The following is a 19,054-nucleotide window of genomic DNA, read 5'->3' as shown; positions in this document are numbered from 1 at the left end:
ATATTGAAACTTATTGAAAGGATCGGTTGGTAGGTGAAAGTATGTTTAGAAGGGGGGTTGAATAAACACTTGACAATTAAAACACCTTTTACGAATGATGAGTTAGTTTGGTGAAAAACTAAACTTGGGAATCTTGTTATGTCAATATCAATCAGTTAACTTATGAAAATGCGGAAATAAACTGACTGACTGATAGAATATAACTGAGATTTAGAGACTCAAGATTTATGGATGTTCGGAGATTTCAATCACTCCTTCGTCACTCCTTCTATCTATAAGATAGGATATGCACTAAAAGACTTTGATCAATACAAGATTTGTACAGATCCCCTTCAGTTTTGAACTTAACATTGTCAAATTGAAACTCTTAGTTTCCATACAGTTTATCAGTTCTCAATTGATCTAAAACTACTTAGCACAACCGATCTCTTTATGATCGAATAATACAACGATATATGTTTGTACTTGTAAGCTCAATGTATAACCTTTGAATGGTATGAATATATACTTTAAGTGGGAGCTTTGGAAATCTTTGAGTATGAACAGAAAGCTTAGTGAGAATTTCAACAGAATAGCAACTCGGTTCTATGTGTCAATCTTTTCTCAATTTCCCTTCACGGTTATTTATAGTCTTTACTTCAAACGGTAACAATGAATATGTTTGAATCTTTCTATCCGTTGTTTGCTACGTCAATATCCTTATGACAGTTGTACATTGTAGCATTGCTGATATACGGCGTTCCCACTACATGTTACAATATGCTTTTGTAATGTTGTCAGTTGATAGTTACATTCCTTAACTGATGAGCCGATGGAACTAGCTGAAAGCTCACAACTGATTGCAGTTATACTAATCAGTTCCAATTGATCATCCAGTTGACTACACAATTCAGTTGGCTTAGTTCAGTTGCCTTGTTTGCGCACTAATCTTCAGTTAGGAAAATATATTTTGGATCAGTTCGATTCATTCTTCTTGATCAGTTAGTTCAATCTTTAATCGCTCTGTTTGTCAAACTTTCGAATTTAAGTTTCCAACTATTTCCCCCTTTTTGGTGTTTGACAAAACTTAGAAAATGAGAACTGATCAAGCTAAATCTCTTGTAGATAAAATAAACTTTTATTAACAAATCTTTCAATGTACAGATTCGTACAAGGAATGAAAGAATAAAATAATCATCTGCTGACTGAAAAATTCTACAAAATCTGCCAAACTCTTCAACTGAATACGAAATAAGAAGATTGTCTTCTAACTGATCTAGATCTCTGGATCTCTTTAATTCTTTGCTCTTTTGTCAGATGGTCCTTGAACAATAAGTTGACTAGGTCTTTTCTTTGATTGCTTCTGCGAATCTTCTTCTTTTTCCTCTTCCCCCTTTTTGTCAAACTTGTCAACTCTGCTGGATAAGGCGCGAACTTCCGAAGTGACATTCGATAAGGCATGTACTATGTGTTCTTGCACCAGCGATCTTCATGGATATCATGAATCACATATTTCAATCATATCTGGATCAAAAGTGTCTGTCCGATAGTGTTCATGTTTAGGATGAGACTGGTAAAGAACAAAAAAAATTGTTAAAACTAGTTATAATTCTAATTATAAATATAAATTTATTATTTTAGCTCAAAGACTTTTACCTTGAAATAATCCTCCCATACTTCATCTTTAGCAGTGAATTTCTTTGTCACAGAATCCCATCCAAAACCAGAGTTATGACGCATAAGCTTACAATAATTGTTGTATCGTTGTTTGAACCACTTCAAACGACTTTGATATTGTGTAATAGTCTTTTCACATTCAAGTTTTTTCGTTTAGAGCAGGAAGTATTTTTTTCTCCACAATTTTTTTTGTTAAATACTCCATTCTTGTCACGCCATCCTCGCATTGCGGCATCAACCATGAGTTTTAGCAATTCATTACCCTCTTCAGTCGTCCACACATTATATTTTGCTTGTGAATCTCCCATTGTAAATATTACTTGAGTAGCATAAGATATAAAATATACGGTGATAAGAAGCTAACAAAGTGAAGAGAAAGATGCAATATCTAACAAAGGGTTATTGTATAACAAATTCGATCACAAATTGGAAGTGGTTTCGGAAGAAACCAACAGGTGGCCTTTCTCTACCCTTCTTTTTGGCAGTGTTGTTGAGAGAGAATATGTCACATGTACATACATACATACATCAACATATACATATAGGTAGCCACATAGGATGGCTGGAGGGAGTGGGATAGGTTAAGTGCATTAAAGCGAGGGACGTTAAAGAAGGGGCAGGGAGATGTGTACTAAGCTAACGTAAGATGACTTAAGTTTAGCTCTCTTTTGGTTGTTATTCCCATGTACTCATGGGGTGTGGCCACTCCCTCTTTTTTCATTGGGATTCTAATTCCCCATTCTCTTATCTTTTGGACACTTGCTAATTCTATTTCCATTTTCATTTTTATATAACTGTTGATGGATATATTATTAGTACTTATTATTTCATAGCCAGAAAAGTCAAAGAGAAATCATTTCCGCATATGTTTGTTACGTAAGGGGTTGGTCATTAATTAGTATCGTCAAGGAATCTGACCATATGAAAATCGACACCAGTGATTCAATTATTAGAATTACACGGTATTTTTCCAGAAGTCGGATTAGTAAATTTATACGTACAAAAGCTTTGTCGGATTAGTCGGATTAGGACGACTGATTTCTCCCAAATTTTGTCAAAAACATAATTTGACAATTCAAGAAAAGATTCACGAATATAATTTTTTACGTACAAACCATAAATCAATAACGATTCAAGAAAAAATTCATACCTTTGAAATTTGAGAAACCCTCGATTTGTCTTTAGAGAGGAGAAAAGAGCCGTCTTTTGAGTGAGAAAGAGATATATGAGTGAGGAAGAGATATATAAAAGTCTACAAAAATCTCTAGGGTAAGTAGAAGAGAAATTTTGAGTTTCTATAATTGTACCTATAGTTTTATGGTTTGTACCTAAAGAATTATATTAGAATCATTGTAAATCTATGGAAATATTGGATACCTATAGATTTTTATAGATTTTTAAAAAGTCAAGTTTGAATACCACTAGACTTTTTAAGATTCTAGAAAAATCTAATTTGAATACCACTAAACTTTTATAGAGTTTATAAAAGTCTATGTTCAATACCTCTAGACTTTTAAACTCTACAAAAGTCATTAAAAGTAATTAAATTTCCAAGGTTGAATACACCCCCCCTTAATAGAGTGGTGTTATTAGGCCACATTATTTCTAGGGATGGAGTTGAGGTTGATCCGAGTAAAGTTGGGGCAGTGAAAGAATGGCCAGTATCGAAGAACGTAACCGAGATCCAAAGTTTCTTGGGACTAGCTGGCTGTTACCAAAATTTTATTCAAGGATTCACATCTATTGCGGTGCCCATGACCGCGATGACAAAGAAGAGTGCAAAGTTTGTATGGGGTCAGAGTGCCAAGAAAACTTTGACAAGTTAAAGCAAGCTCTGATTTCAGCGTCAGTATTATCGATGCCATCAGGGCTAGGGGAGTATGTTCTTTATACCGACTCTTCAAAACTTGGTTTGTGTGCATTTCTCATGCAAAGTGACCGAGTTATAGCCTATGCGTCGAGACAGTTGAAGGTTCACGAGAAAAATTACCCCACTCATGATCTTGAGCTTGCAGTAATGGTATTTGCACTGAAGATTTGGAGACATTACTTATATGGGGAGAATTGCAAGATTTTCACCAACCATAAAAGTTTGAAATACTTCTTTACACAAAAAGAGCTGAATATGAGGCAAAGAAGATGTCTAGAGTTGGTAAAAGACTAGACTGTGACATTAGCTACCATCTGGGAAAAGCTAATGTGGTAGCAGACGCATTGAGTAGGAAGACATCAATTATTACTCAATTATCACTTCAGAGGCCTCTGCAGTCCGAGATACAGTGATTTGAGCTTACAATGTATGCTAGGGGCGAGGCCCCTAATCTTGCCACCATGACAGTACAGTCGACTTTGAGAGATAGGATCTGTGAGGGTTAGTCTACTGATGAGAAATTGCAAAAGTGGAGATCGAGAGATAAAGCCAAGGACCGGAAGTTGTATTCGGAAGTGGATGGTATAGTAAGATATCGATATCGACTTTGGGTTCCTAGTGGTGATTACTTGAGTGAGGTCGTTATGAAGGAAGCCCATGACATGCCATATTCCATTCATCCTAGAAGCACGAAGATGTACAAGGATCTTCAATTATTGTATGGGTGGTCGGCATGAAGAGAGATATCATGCGATTTGTATCCGAGTGTTTGACATGTCCGCAAGTTAAATCCGAGCATCAAAGACCAACGGGAAAACTTAAGCCACTTCCTATTCTCGAGCGAAAACAAGAAAATATCACAATAGATTTCGTTGTGGGATTACCGAGGACTATCGAGGGGTTTAATGCTATATGGTTGATAGTGGACCGTCTTATGAAATCAGCGCATTTTCTACCTATCAAGACGACATTCACCATGACACAGTATGCCGAGTTGTATATACGATAGATAGTTCGTCTGCATGGGATTCCCGTATATATTGTTTCTGACAAATGTCTGATATTTACATCATCTTTCTGGAATAGTCTGCATGTAGCGACGGGGCTAAATTATTATTCAGTACAACTTTCCATCCTCAAACCGATAATCATTCCGAAAGAGTTATTCAAATTTTGGAGGATCTACTTCGAGCTTGTGTCGTTGATTTTCACGGAAGTTGGGAACCGAAGTTGCCACTAGTGAAGTTTATCTACAATAATAGCTATCAATCATCAATAGCGATGGCTCCTTATGAGGCACTATATGGAAAGAAAGGTAGATCACCAATACATTAGGACGAGGTTGGTGAAAGAGGATAATTTGGTCCGGACTTGATCAAGCAAACAACGGAGCTAGTAGTCAAAATCCGAGATAGAATTAAGACTGCACAAAACCAACGAAAAAGCTATGCCGACAAGCGACGAAGAGAGCTAGAGTTTGCAGTAGGCGACCACATTTTTGTGAAAATAGCACCTATGAAGGGTGTTATGAGATTTGGCAAGAAAGGAAAACTTATTCTAAGATTCATAGGGCCATTCGAGATTTTGGAGAAAATTGGAACACTAGCCTATAGAGTGACATTGCCACCAATGCTATCCGGAGTACACAATGTGTTCCACATCTCGATGCTGCGAAAGTACATATCAAACCCTTCACATGTACTAAATCACGAACCTCTACAATTGACTCCAAATATGACTTATGAGGAATACCCATACAAATCTTGGGTAGGCAAGAAAGAAGACTCCGAAACAAAGTCATATATATGATCAAAGTCAAATGGCTAAATCACTCGGAGGAAGAAGCTACTTGGGAAACCGAGAGGGACATGATGAGACACTACCCGGAGTTATTCGGTAAGTTCTAATTTCGAGGACGAAATTTTATTTAAGGGATGGAGGAATTGTAAGGTCCAAAATTAAGATGATGTAATCCAACTATATGCAAATTTAAGAAAATAAATAACTAATTAAATGTTTTTATTTGCTTAAATTAATTATGTTAGATATGTTTATATGGTTTTGAGGTAGCTTTCTACTTGAATGAATAAAGTTGTATTTTTAAAAGGCTATTCGAGAGGCGATCGAGGAACGGAGACTGATGACTGAAAATGGAAAATATTTTTATTAAATAATTGTTTTTAATTATATAAAGTAAGGTCCATGCTTTAGGATATTTTTAAGAATAAGAAGTTTTGAGATGATTTTATACGTCGAGACGTAATTGTTAACGTTATTCGATTTTTTTGACTAAAATATGAATTTTTCGAGAACTCGGCTAATAATTTAACGAAATTTCCTAAACGAAATATTTTAAATATGCACTACTGGACTTAGTGGGCCTATTTAATCTTGCTAACAGTCCTATTTAATCTTGCATATGAGCATAGAGGAAACATCGGTCTTCTTAGGAAAAAAATTCAGCCAAGGTTTTATGTCGTTGTTCTTCGCATCGTCGATTCGTTTTTTAGATTAAATTATGCAAAGGCATGCCTTAACTATCTTTTTCTCATCTATCACACCATATTATTGTTTTGAATTATGTTTGCATGAAAACATGTTTTTCTTAATCATATTTTCGTTTTTATGCATTCATATATGAATAATGTATTATTTAATGTTCCGACACTTGATATATATTTGCGTGAAGGGGCTGCCATGTTAAAGGATCATATAGGGATGTTTTTACACGAGTTTAAGAGTCATAAGAAGCACGGTTTAGAAGCTACAGGAAAATATAACCAGCTGAAAAATTTATTGCATGTTTTGATGTCAAGGGTTCGGGTAAGGTCTAACCATTGCACGGCTCGGCTAGGGCTTGGATGTGTTTGGGTGTGTGGAGGAGTCTTAGCCACACTAGGACTCGAGCACGGGGGCTAGGGAAGAGTCCAAGCGAGATACGACTCTTCCTAAGCCACCCGAGAGTGCGGTCGTGTGCAGGGAGGGATCGCGGCTGGGCTAGGGGTCCAAGCTAGGTCTGTTAGGGTCCTGAGAGGGTTCACGAGTGGCTGGGCTTGGAGGTGGCTCGAGGGTATGAGTCCTGGTGCAAGAGGAGTCATAGGCGCATACTTCAGGGAAATCGTGCATGTCCTTGTCTTCGTGCCGTGGGTTGTAGTAGGCTGGGGGCTGGTTCAAGGGTTCATGGCTGGTCAGTAGGGTCCATAGATGGTTTGGGAAGGGCTTGGCTTGGGGTAGCTCGGGCTCGGCTCGAAGAAAATGAGAGATGGCTCGAGGATGTCCTTGATGGGTTCGGTTTAGGGTTTTAAATGGCTAAGGCTTGAACCGTGGGTCCACGGAGGTGGTTCATTGTTCACAAGGGTAAATTAGGAAATAAAAGTCTATGTTTCAAATTTGGGAATTTATTAATAAAGTTTGAATTAATTTAGGAATTAAACGCTCTGCGAATTAATAATTAAGAATGAATAGAAAGCCTCGAATTTTAGCTAAATAAAAATATGAGAAATTTAATTTAAGCTTAAATAATTATTTGGGATGGTCTAGAGTCAATGAAAGTAAAAAAAAGTCAAAAATCGAGGAATTTTATGTCTAGTGGTAAAACGATCATTTTATACATGAAAAATAGTAAACGTCCTGGCAGTGCCCTGAATGCTATAAAATATGTTAATATGATTAATTTAAATGTTTATGAAATTTTATGATGGAATGTCAATACTAAAAGATATGTTGCATGATTGGTTTAAAAGAAAAATGATTTGTGCATTCTTTAATTTTTATAAAGTGATGAAAATATGAAATGTTGAAGGAAATGAAGTAATTGTGACTAATACGAAGATTATGATGATATGATGATATGTAAGGCCAATGCTTAATTGACGGGTTAGAGTGTCACTGATGTCCCCGCCGCCCAATACTGTGGTAATACGTAGATGAATCCTTCGACCTTCAGCTAATACAAAAATCACAATTAACGATTTGAATTCAACAAAAAGGAAAACATATATGTATATGATGAAATGAATATGTTTACGATGAGATGAAAAATGTTTAAGTTTATGCATAATATGAAATGTTATTTTAAGTAAAAATATTTTCACTGTTGCATGTGATTGTATGCATATTACTTGCAATTATAGTTATCGTTTGATAAGTCAATAGACTAACTAGGTATGATCGATGCAAGTGAGCATGATGTTGATGTTGTTGGGGGTATTGATGGTTGATCTTCCTGGCCATGGACTGAAGGTGCACATAACCAGAGGACCATCACTAGTTTTCTGCATTTATGATTTTAAGTTTATGTTAAAAAATTTTAAGACTTTTGTTACGCTTTTAAGTGGTTTTTGAGATGTTGTTAGAGTTAGCTTTATGTTGAAATATTTCTAATTTAGGTTTGGAAAACGTTCGACGATTTTATGTTTTGAATTCTTTCTTTGAATAATATAGTTGGTTGTTTTATTTTTAAAATGGTGCAAGGTATTTTAAAGTATATATGTATGTATTGGCCGAGTGTAGTAGAAAAAAATTAGTACTTTTTTTGAAAAACGAGTAGTGGACATTTCATACTACTTAATTTTTAACTTTTAAACTCGATAAATACCTACACATAGTTTTAAAAAATTCTTAGTAATTAAACCTTAAATTTTAAAATAAAAAACAATTCATATACCGATTATTTTGAGGTGTAAAAATGATTCACGTCGACTTCCATAAAATATTTTAAAACACCCAAAGAAATCATTTGTTTTCCAACCAAAAATACGATAAAATAACTCAGAGTACTGAATCAGTTTTAACATGCATAAAGCTAATAAACTGCAAGGCCATCGGAGGGTGCACTGTCTGCGGTCCGAGCTTGCTCAATGGTCATAACTTCTAGCCTACTCAACAACGTCATCTGCATCAATCAAGTCTTGTGAGTCTAAATAATCATATTCATAAACTTTGAATCACAAATACTACTTAATAAAAATTCATGTAATTTAAACATGATTGATACGTAAATTACATAGGCATAAATAAATATGACATGAGTTTCTTGCATAAACAATTTCATAAAACATAGTTCGTTTGACATAACATAAACTTAAACATTTTGCATAGAGTTCTGCTCATTGAAATGTGGCCCCATAACATAATTCGTTTGATCAAACTAACACAACAGCGTTTGGCTGACAAGGATCACCACAGCCATTGGATTGGATATCTACTACCAATCATAAGATAATCGTAAAATATGTTCGAAAGGTCACCAGACATGTTCTCCAATTTCCAGACCTGCACATGCATAATTTGGCCACAAGACAACTTATGTATCTCAAAAATAATATTTTTTCACGTTATATTTATTTACTAACGTCGTGGACCTCGTTAAATAGAACCCCAGATATGATGCCCAAACATAAAAACTACAAGCCCATAAACCTGCGTCTTACCCATATAATTCCCGAATTAAATAAAACGATTTTCGGCATATCAAACGACTCGAGACTCGACTCACCCTTAACCAAAATCCTAACCTGCTGTCCAAACCTTTAGGACCACCTATGGAACAGCCCAAACCATTGCATACAAGCCAATCAACTCGAGACTCATTCTATGCTCTACTCGACCCAATTTTGACACGTTCGGGTTCCTTACGGCTCCAAACAAACCACGGCTCGAACCAGCCCTTAAGCAAGCTCTAAACCATCACCTTAGACCCTAACCAAGCCATTGATACAGACCTTACCAACTCAGGTTGCACGCAAAGGCCGTAGATCATGCAAGTCGTGACAGCGTCTACCGCTGGTTCCGTGCGTGCAGCTGTCACTTCGTACTTCCAATGACTTTCCTACCCGACCAGACCATAACCGACCAAGACCAGGCTCATCTTAACACCCTAATACATGGTCTAGACCCTAGCAAGTGTCCTCAACTCGTCCCTAGCCTAGAACCCATGGGTCGAACCCAAAATAGCAGCCCACATGCTTTTCGGCAGCAGCTACGCTCCTTGCTTCCTATACGCGAGCAGCCCATTTTCCGACCTTACAAGGACCGAAAAACCACATCTAAACACATCCTATTACATGCTCTCATACACAACTGCAACAGCCATGACGATCCACATGAAAACTACACATCAAAAACTCATGAAAACTTATGTAAATATTTTCCATACAAGCAAGCCATAATCCAATAACCATGTAAAATTAAATTATTTAATATATAATAATATATATTATTTTTTTTAAGAAATAGTTTTAATCAATTTATTTAAGAATTATCCCTCAATACTTTTATCATATTTGACACAAATAATTCAAATTTTAAAAGAAATCAAACCTAAAAACAATTCATTGTCAAATATTGATAATTCTAACATGTACATAACATTTTATCCAAAAAAAAGGTACATAACATTAACATAGCTTTAATATTACTCATAAGACATGAACGGATGAGAGTGAATTGTAGGAAACAGTCAATGGTCGTCTCCTATCACACCTATGCCAACTCCAATTTTTTTTTTATCCTCCAAAAAATATATCAAAATTTCGATTGTTCGAAATATAAAACGAATTTTTTAATTCTGATTTATATATAAATGAATTTGAAATCCATTGAGAAATATCTTAAAATGATAGTTAAATATTTAAACGAAACAAGCTCAAAAGACATAGATTTAAAATTCTTAACTCAAAATGTCCAAATATAATTGACCAAGTGTTTCGGACAAAATCAACACTTCATTAATTCAACCTAATCCATTTATTGATTTGCTCACCAGAGTGTCGTGAGGGCCGCTATATCTAGGTGCGGCCTTAGATTTTTATTGCTGAATTTACCTACAAAAATAATTATTTATTATTAGATTTTTTATTGCCGAATTTACCTACAAAAAATAATTATTTATTATTTAATACATTATGTTAATAACTTTTAATTATTTTAACTAAAGTATGTGGACTGTCGTTATTATCTTTTTAAATTATAAGACTACTACCATTAAAATTAGAGTGTGTCTCATGTGAGACCGTCTCACAGATGTGAGACGGGTCAACCCTACCCATATTCACAATAAAAAGTAATATTTTTTCACAGATGACTCAAATAAGATATTTGTCTCACAAATACGACCTGTGAGACCGTCTCACACAAATTTTTGCCTTAAAATTATTATCACCAATAACTCAACAACTTGTAATAATATTAATAATACTCTAATAATAATAATGACGAAATAATTACTGTCACTAATATTGTTATTAATTATAACAGTTTCTTACGATAAGAGATAAGAATTGAGATGACGGATTCGGGCAAATAACCAAATATAGAAACAAGAAATAATATTGATAAATTTGTTAAAAAAATTCATAAATTTTTTTTATATAACGGGACAAGTCACAACCCCTGTTCGTAGACGTACACTGGAGAAACGTCTGGGTTGGACATATTAACATGCAAACCACGTCAACAACATGAAATACACTAGGTAAGCATCGCATGACGGACTCATCCAAAAAATTACCCGTAAATAATAAAATCAGTGACCAAGTGATCATAAATACACCAATTCTACCAACTTAGACCCCTCGTAAAATACTCGTAATCACTTTTTTTTTTTAGTTTTTTAAAGGTTACCAACACTCCCTACGAGTTTTGGGTGAAGATTTCATAGATTGGATACAAATTTAAATAGAATAACATCAAATCAAATACTAGAAATAAAAAATTATTTGTTGGTAAAGCAATTGGATGTGAATATAATGGGCCGCCGAGTAGAGCCCAATAAGGCTCAGCCCAGCCCATAAACTTTTACTGCCTCCGATTGGGGCAACCAAAAATTTCATATTTGCCGCGCTAAGGTCAATCCGAAGCAGGTTCGAATCTTGTCTGCTTAGCGACATCGAGGCTCGAGACATCCGAACCTCAGCTTCCGCCACCTTGTCTTACGTTAAATCACGCGATTCCTCCTCCATTTCATGTCTCCAGCCGTCACAAACAGGTAAAGCAAATCCATCCATCCATCTCCGCCACGATTCAATTTATGCTAAATCGCTAATAAATTCAATTGATTGTAATTTACTTGATTTTTATTTTTAATTTATTTAATGGATATGAATCGAATCGGTGCTTTAAATGCTGCTACATTGATTTTTCGTCTACCCATCAGTCTCCCTCCCTAACCACGCTTGCCCATTTAATTTTTCCCCTCTTTTTGAGTCATTTTCTGGTGAAATTTTGGTTTAATCGAAGCTTTTTGCATGCGAACAGGCAATCGTCAGCTGCTTTTTTATTTATTTATTTCTTGAGATTTGTTTTACCAAGTTCAAATTTTTATTTTGAATTTTTCCAACTGTTGGTGGAGTAAATACGAGAAATAAAAAATAAATAGTCAACTGGGAAGAATTAGTTGCAATAAATTTCTAGGCTTCTATTCGATTAGAAGATTTTTTGAAAATCTGTCGCTTGCGTTAATTAACACTTCACGCAACGTGTTCACATGCAGTCGGCAATATTTGTATGTGTGGGTTAAGTCCCTTTCCCTAGAGCAGTGAACTAATAAAACTCTACTCCTTTGGGTTTGAAGAAACGTAGGAGTGATGTCAGCATCGGAGATTCCGACGCAGCCTTCATCCAAGGAGGCGGCGGCGGCGGTGGTGAGAGAGGTGGATCCGCTGCTGAAGGATCTGAGTGAGAAGAAGCAGAGTTTCCGGCGGAACGTGGTGTCGCTTGCGGCCGAGCTCAAGGAGGTGCGCGGCCGCCTGGCTTCTCAAGAGCAGTCTTTTGCTAAGGAAACCCTTAATAGACATGTATGGGAAAGGATTCTTGTTCACTTTATTGCAAGCAGTAAATGAGATATATGAAGTGATTTTTATGTTTTTGTGTTTGGTTCTCTGAAGGGATTGGGATTGTTCTGCAATTCGTGGGTTCTCTGCTTTTATTGAAATTTTAACTTGTAATTAGCAGCATGCAGAAACTAAAGCTATGAACTTGGAAATTGAGAGAGTGAAATTGCAGAAGAGCTTAGAGGAGAGAAATTTGCAGCTGCAGGCTTCCACATCTGCTGCTGAGATGGTAATCTGCTAAAATGCTAATTCTTGGCATGATTAGCAAATTTTTATGTTGTCCTATTTCTTTTTCCTCTTAATATTGGTATTGAATAGGATTTTGAGGGTTGTAGTTTGTAGATCTGTAGGCAAAAAATTACGATGATCATTTTTTGGAGTTTCTTTTTGGCTTTTCTTGTTTGTTCCATTTGGAAATTGGAAATCGTATTCAAATATGTGTTTTCTTGAAGATTGTCTCACCTGAATAGAAGTTTGGTGGTTTGAATGATATAAGGATCTTGTCTCCTTTTTAATATCGTCTAGTTGGCAGAAAGAGGAATCTTGAACATATATTAATGTCCTTCAATGTGCTTGCTTTAGAAATGATTGATTTATTTCTTGATTTATTTTTTCTCATTTTCTAGTTCACTTGTGTGCATGTACACATTAGTAGTTATCTCATTTGTCGCTCAAGTTAAAGTTTTGCTGGCACCGACATTACATGATCAAGATTTTCATCTCTAATTTTCGATTTTTCTATGTTTGAATAAAACAAATTTACTTACTTCATTTAATTTTTCTTCGAGTGCTTTATTTGAAATATGATCTCTGTTACTGTCTCTCCGTACGATTATTTGTGCTTTCTCTTAATGCAATCATTTCATTATTATGTTATATATTTGCTGCAGTATGTCAAGGAGTTGGATGATCTTAGATTGCAGCTTTCAGCCACTAAAGCAACAGCAGATGCGAGTGCAGTATCTGCTCAGTCAGCACATTTACAATGTTTGGCATTGGTAAAAGAACTCGAAGAAAAGAATTGCACGTTGAAGGGTCACGAGAGTCTTGTAAGTAAGCTGGGAGAACAATTAGATCTTTTGCAGAATGATCTTCGAGCAAGAGAATTCTCCCAAATGCAACTAAAAGACGAAGTTTCAAGAGTCGAGCGCGAGATCATGCAAGCACTAGCCATGACTGGAGCAAGTAAAGATCGCGAGGTTCGGAAAATCTTGGATGAGTTTTCCCCGAAAAATTTTGAAAAGATTAATAAGCTTTTGAGCGTAAAGGACGATGAAATATCTAAGCTAAGAGATGAAATCAGGATCATGTCTGCCCATTGGAAGCTTAAGACTAAAGAGCTTGAATCTCAGGTCCGTCCTTGTTCTACTTTATCGGTGTAGCAACACTCAGCTCGACTAATCTTTGCATATGAAATGACACCCTTATCTTGTTTATCTGTCAGCTGGAGAAGCACCATAGAGCCGATCAAGAGTTGAAAAAGAAAGTTCTCAAGTTAGAATTTTGTCTCCAAGAAGCACGAGCTCAAACTCGCAAGCTCCAAAGAGTAATACTACTTCCATTTCTTGTATACTTGCACGCATTCGTCCGCAAACACATACATGAACAATTGACACTCTTATTTGTGTGTGATAAGCAGATGGGAGAGCGAAGGGATAGAGCATTGAAGGAACTTAGAGATCAATTGGCAGCCATGCAACAGGGTACACCAACACCCCCGAGCAGTGAAAAGCCGAATTTGTGGGAGACTTCAGGTTTCAAGATTGTAGTTTCGATGTCGATGTTGATCCTGGTAATGTTTTCGAAGCGGTGATGTAAGCTTGTTAAATTCCTGAGGTTATCTTGTACATTAGAATTAGGTGGATAGAAGTGGAGGAGGTAGGAAGGTAAGGAAGTGGGGAAATCATGTTTTGTTTTGTATCTGTAGAGATGTTTGTCAAAGGGTTATTAAACAGCTAAGCACCTTCAATTATTAGAATGGTGTCTGTCGGCCACCTTTCCTTTGAAAGTCAAAATATGTGGAAGCTCACATTTTGCTCGTCTAAGTTATGTGAGTATCCTATTGATTGATTGATTGATGTGTGTGTGGGCTAGTTGCTTTGATAATTGTTCATTTTATTTCTCAAGATTTTTTTTTGTAATATTTTTTTTTTTGAGAAAATGACATTTTTACAGCAAATGCTGCGTTGAACTTGTGATGTTGATCTTTTCATGCATATATATATATATATATATATGGAAGCATGAATAGCCAATTTTTTGGTTTCTTGTGCCACCATTTTTCCCCCCTAAAAATACCTCTCTCCGTAAATTATCATTATTTTTAAAAAAAACAAAGAACTGTTGAAAAATATATTTAAAATGCGTGTATTGAATATTTGAATGTTGAATATTTGAATGTTGAAAATAAGAGTTGTAAATATTGAAAATTAGTGTGTGATGATGTAGGTAATGATGTATTTTATTTTTGGATTATTTGTAAAGATTTCCTATAAATAGATCTCTCATTTGTGAAGAAAATCACAATTGAGTATAAAGAAAAATATTATAAAGTGTGTAGTTTGGTAAATTTTGAGAGTTTGAGATTTTTACTTTTTCCCATAAATTTTTACTTTTTCACACGTTATCAGCACGAAGCTCTAAAAGTCCTACATACTTTTCCAAACTCCAAACAGAAAAAAAAGGTAACAAAAGTAATTATATTTATTTTACTGTTATTTATTTATTGTGTATTTATTTAATATACAATATAATGTTATTATTAGAAATAATAAAAATAAATTTTTCATAAACTTGTTATAAATCCTGGGAGGATGTTAAGACGACATCCCACACTCCCGGTAAGGGATACGACAAGTATAAAAGCCTATAAGGTTTTTAAACAAAATAAATTATGACACTCATTATAATATTATGATATGATATACATAATTATTTAAACATATCTAATATTATATATATCATATCATTACCATAAAATTATACAAATACATACCTTTATTTTTTTGTACACCAACGGTCATAAATGGTAAAAACGGCTAGTTTTTGCCCTATAAATATGATCTCACAAACATATTCAATCACTCCAACTTTCTCTTCTTCTCTAAAAATTATTCATCATCAAATTTTTCGAAGAAAAAAGAAGATGGCTTTCTCAAGGATATTTTTAATTATTTTGGTTATCATACTCCCGAGTCTTGTATTTATCGGAGAATATCCTCCTCGTGCGTTTTCTTTATTTTTACAAATGCTTGTACTTGTTGTTTATCCGTTACTTTGTATTGCAATATTTATTAACTAATATAATGAATCGTAATTTTTTTTAGTACCACCATGTCAAATTTAACAAAGTTCGAATTTGTTGCGCTCGACATCACGGGAAAGAATTATATGCCATGGACTCTCGATGTAGAAATGCATCTTGAGTCATTGGGTCTAAGCGAGACTATTAAAGAAAATGACATATGTACATCACAAGAAAAGGCAAGAGCCATGATATTTTTGCGTCGACATCTCGACGAGGGATTAAAATGTGAATATCTGACTGAAAAAAAATCTCATGGCTTTGTGGAAAGGATTGAAAGAAAGATTTGAACATATAAGGGAAGTTATACTTCCGACCGCCCGTGATGAATGGAATATGTTAAGATTCCAAGATTTTAAGAAAGTCAGTGATTATAATTCAGCGATGTATCGAATAATCTCGCAGCTAAAATTTTGTTGACATGAGGTCACAGAATCTGAGATGCTTGGAAAAACATTTTCCACGTTTCATGCATCAAATATTACTCTACAACAACAATATAGAGTACGTGGATTTGCGAGATATTCTGAGCTCATCGCCTGTCTTCTTGTGGCGGAAAAAAACAACGAGCTATTAATGAGAAATCATCAGACCCGACCCACTGGATCAACAGCATTTCCAGAAGTAAATGCTGTAAGTAAAAATGAATTTAAACCTCGGAACCAAAATCAAATTCAAAGACAAGATTTTGGTCGAGGTCGAGGTCGAGGTCGTGGTCGTGAACGTGGAATTGGTCGTAGTCGTGGACGCGGCTGTGGTTTTGAAAATAATAGAGATAGTTATTTTTATAACTCATCTCAAAAGAGCGTCCCAAACCATCCACAGAAAAGACATCATGAGAATACAAGTGTTAATGAGAATCACTCAAAAAGATATGAAAGTTCTTGTTACAGATGTGGTACTCCAGGACATTGGTCCAAAGTTTGTCGAGCCCCTGAGCACCTTTGTAAACTTTATAAAGAATCATTAAAGGGGAAAGAAAAGGAGACCAACTTCACTGAACGCAGTGACCGTTTGAGTGATTCAACTCATTTTGATGCTGGTGATTTTATGAATGATTTCTCTGGAAATGATCAATATGTTGGTGGGATAGAAATGAACAATATTGATGCTGCAGATTTTCTCAACGATTTCTCTGAAAATGAACAATATAATGGTAGAACATAAATGTACAATAATTTATTTTTCATGTATTCATAGAATAATATTTTATTGTATAATTATGATATGTGTTATATTTAAATATATATTGCCAGTAATTTATTTCATTGCATATTTTTTTGAAGTTCAAATATGGAAAATGCTATGAGCAAAGCTGAAGTTTGCATACCCGATAGTGGTACAACGCACACTATCCTCCGAGATAAAAGATATTTCTTGGAACTAAAACAAACAAAAACAACGGTGAATACAATATCAGGTCCTGTAGACTTGATTAAAGGATGTGGTAAAACACAATTTTTGTTACCTAATGGTACAAAATTTTTGATCAATGATGTTTTATATTCACCACAATCGAAAAGAAATTTGTTGAGTTTTAATAATATATATTCCCATGGGTATGATACTTAAACAATGAATGAAAGGAATGAGAAATATATGTCTTATCACATATAAATCAGGAAAGAAATATGTGATTGAAAAACTACCAATGCTCCCTACTGGATTGCATTATACATATATAAGTCTCATTGAATCAAACATGGTAGTTGATAATTCTTCAATATTAACCAATTGGCATGATCAATTGGGACATCCTGGTTCAACAATGATGCGAAGAATTATAGAAAATACACATGGTCATCCACTGAAAGACCAAAAGATCTTTCAGAATAATAAGTTTCAATGTAAAGCATGTTCTCTTGGAAAACTTATTATAAGACCATCACCAGTCAAAATTCAAACTGAATCACCAATGTTTCTTGAACGTATTCAAGGTGATATTTGTGGACCAATCTATCCACCATGTGGACCATTCAGATACTTTATGGTATTGATTGATGCCTCCAGCAGATGGTCACATTTATGTTTATTGTCAACTTGAAATGTTGCATTTGCAAGATTACTTGCTCAAATAATAAAATTGAGGAATCAATTTCCCGATTATACAATCAAGAAAATTAGACTTGATAATGCTGGTGAATTTACTTCCCAGACTTTCAATGATTATTGTATATCTATGGGAATCATTGTTGAGCATCATGTTGCTCATGTACATACACAGAATGGATTGGCTGAATCATTGATTAAACGTCTGCAAATGATTGCTAGACCAATGATTATGAAAACAAAGCTCCCTATTTCTATATGGGGACATGCAATTTTACATGCTGCTTCATTAATTCGCATCAGACCAAGTGCATATCATAAATACTCCCCATTGCAGCTTGCATTTGGTAAAGAACCAGACATTTCTCATCTGAGAATTTTTGGATGTATGGTGTACGTGCCTATTGCACCACCACAACGAAAGAAAATGGGATCTCAAAGAAAGGTTGGAATTTATATCGGTTATGATAGTCCATCAATCATTCGATATCTTGAACCTCAGACATGAGATGTGTTCACAGCACGTTTTTCTGATTGTCATTTTAATGAGGAAATCTTCCCAATGTTAGGGGGAGAACAGAAACATACCGAAAAAGAAATTACATGGTATGTATCATCATTGTTACATCTGGATCCAAGAACAAAACAATGTGAAAACGATGTACAACAAATTGTACACTTGCAAAGAATAGCAAATCAAATACCAGATGCATTTGCAGACACAAAAGGGGTAACTAAATCATATATACATGCTGCAAATGCCCCTGCTCGAATTGAAATTCCAAAGAAACAAATGGAAGATACTCATGATGTCATTAAACGCCTGAAGCGTGGAAGGCCAGTCGGTTCCAAGGATAAAAATCCTCGAAAAAGGAAATTCATAGAGAAACACGATGATCACAAAATAAAGAATGATGCTTCTGAAGAAACACATGATGATCACAAAATAGAGAATGTTGTTCCTGAAGAAACACATGATGATGAAAATGTTCTGTCAGAACCACAAATTGACGAGAATCATGAAATCTCTATCAATTACATTAATACTGGAAAAATATGAAACCGAAAAGATATAGATGAAATTGATGATATATTTTCTTATAATGTGGCAATCGACATCATAAATGATAACGAAGATCATGAACCAAAATCTTTTGGTGAATGTAAAAATCGGCAGGATTGGATAAAATGGAAAGATGCCATCCAGGTTGAATTAGATTCGCTAAATAAGCGTAATGTTTTTGGACCTATAGTCCTTACACCTGAAGGTGTAAAACCTGTTGGATACAAATGGGTTTTTATTCGAAAGCGAAATGAGAAAAATGAAATAGTAAGATATAAAGC

At 35.0% G+C, this 19,054-nt stretch overlaps 1 protein-coding gene across 2 annotated transcripts; it reads left to right on the top strand.

Annotated features, from left to right (window-relative positions):
- Nucleotides 1–11,725: 11,725 nt before the first annotated feature.
- On the top strand, nt 11,726–14,431 carry LOC140809683 (nuclear envelope-associated protein 2-like). 2 transcript variants are annotated; one of them, XM_073167383.1, is made up of 5 exons: nt 11,726–12,321; nt 12,479–12,586; nt 13,248–13,709; nt 13,802–13,903; nt 13,997–14,431. In XM_073167383.1, the coding sequence occupies exons 1-5, from the start codon at nt 12,112–12,114 to the stop codon at nt 14,168–14,170; spliced, it is 1,056 nt and encodes a 351-aa protein (XP_073023484.1). In that variant the 5' UTR covers nt 11,726–12,111; the 3' UTR covers nt 14,171–14,431. The 2 variants fall into 2 exon arrangements, with proteins under 2 accessions (XP_073023484.1, XP_073023483.1); XM_073167382.1 differs by having other exon boundaries at nt 11,742–12,321; nt 12,476–12,586.
- The last annotated feature ends 4,623 nt before the right edge of the window (nt 14,432–19,054 follow it).

The sequence above is a fragment of the Primulina eburnea genome, chromosome 13 (genome assembly GCF_022965805.1).
Source record: "Primulina eburnea isolate SZY01 chromosome 13, ASM2296580v1, whole genome shotgun sequence".
Taxonomy (NCBI): Eukaryota; Viridiplantae; Streptophyta; class Magnoliopsida; order Lamiales; family Gesneriaceae; genus Primulina; species Primulina eburnea.
The sequence above is the reverse complement of the archived record's forward strand: the minus strand, read 5'-3'. Positions and strand labels throughout refer to the sequence as shown.

What these genes read in the sequence shown, in the direction of transcription:
- LOC140809683 (XM_073167382.1), top strand. Translation starts at nt 12,112, where the DNA reads ATGTCAGCATCGGAGATTCCGACGCAGCCTTCATCCAAGGAGGCGGCG. An exon ending in CCACATCTGCTGCTGAGATG is followed by an intron (nt 12,587 to 13,247) that starts GTAATCTGCTAA and finishes TATTTGCTGCAG; the next exon opens with TATGTCAAGGAGTTGGATGA. An exon ending in CTAAAGAGCTTGAATCTCAG is followed by an intron (nt 13,710 to 13,801) that starts GTCCGTCCTTGT and finishes TTTATCTGTCAG; the next exon opens with CTGGAGAAGCACCATAGAGC.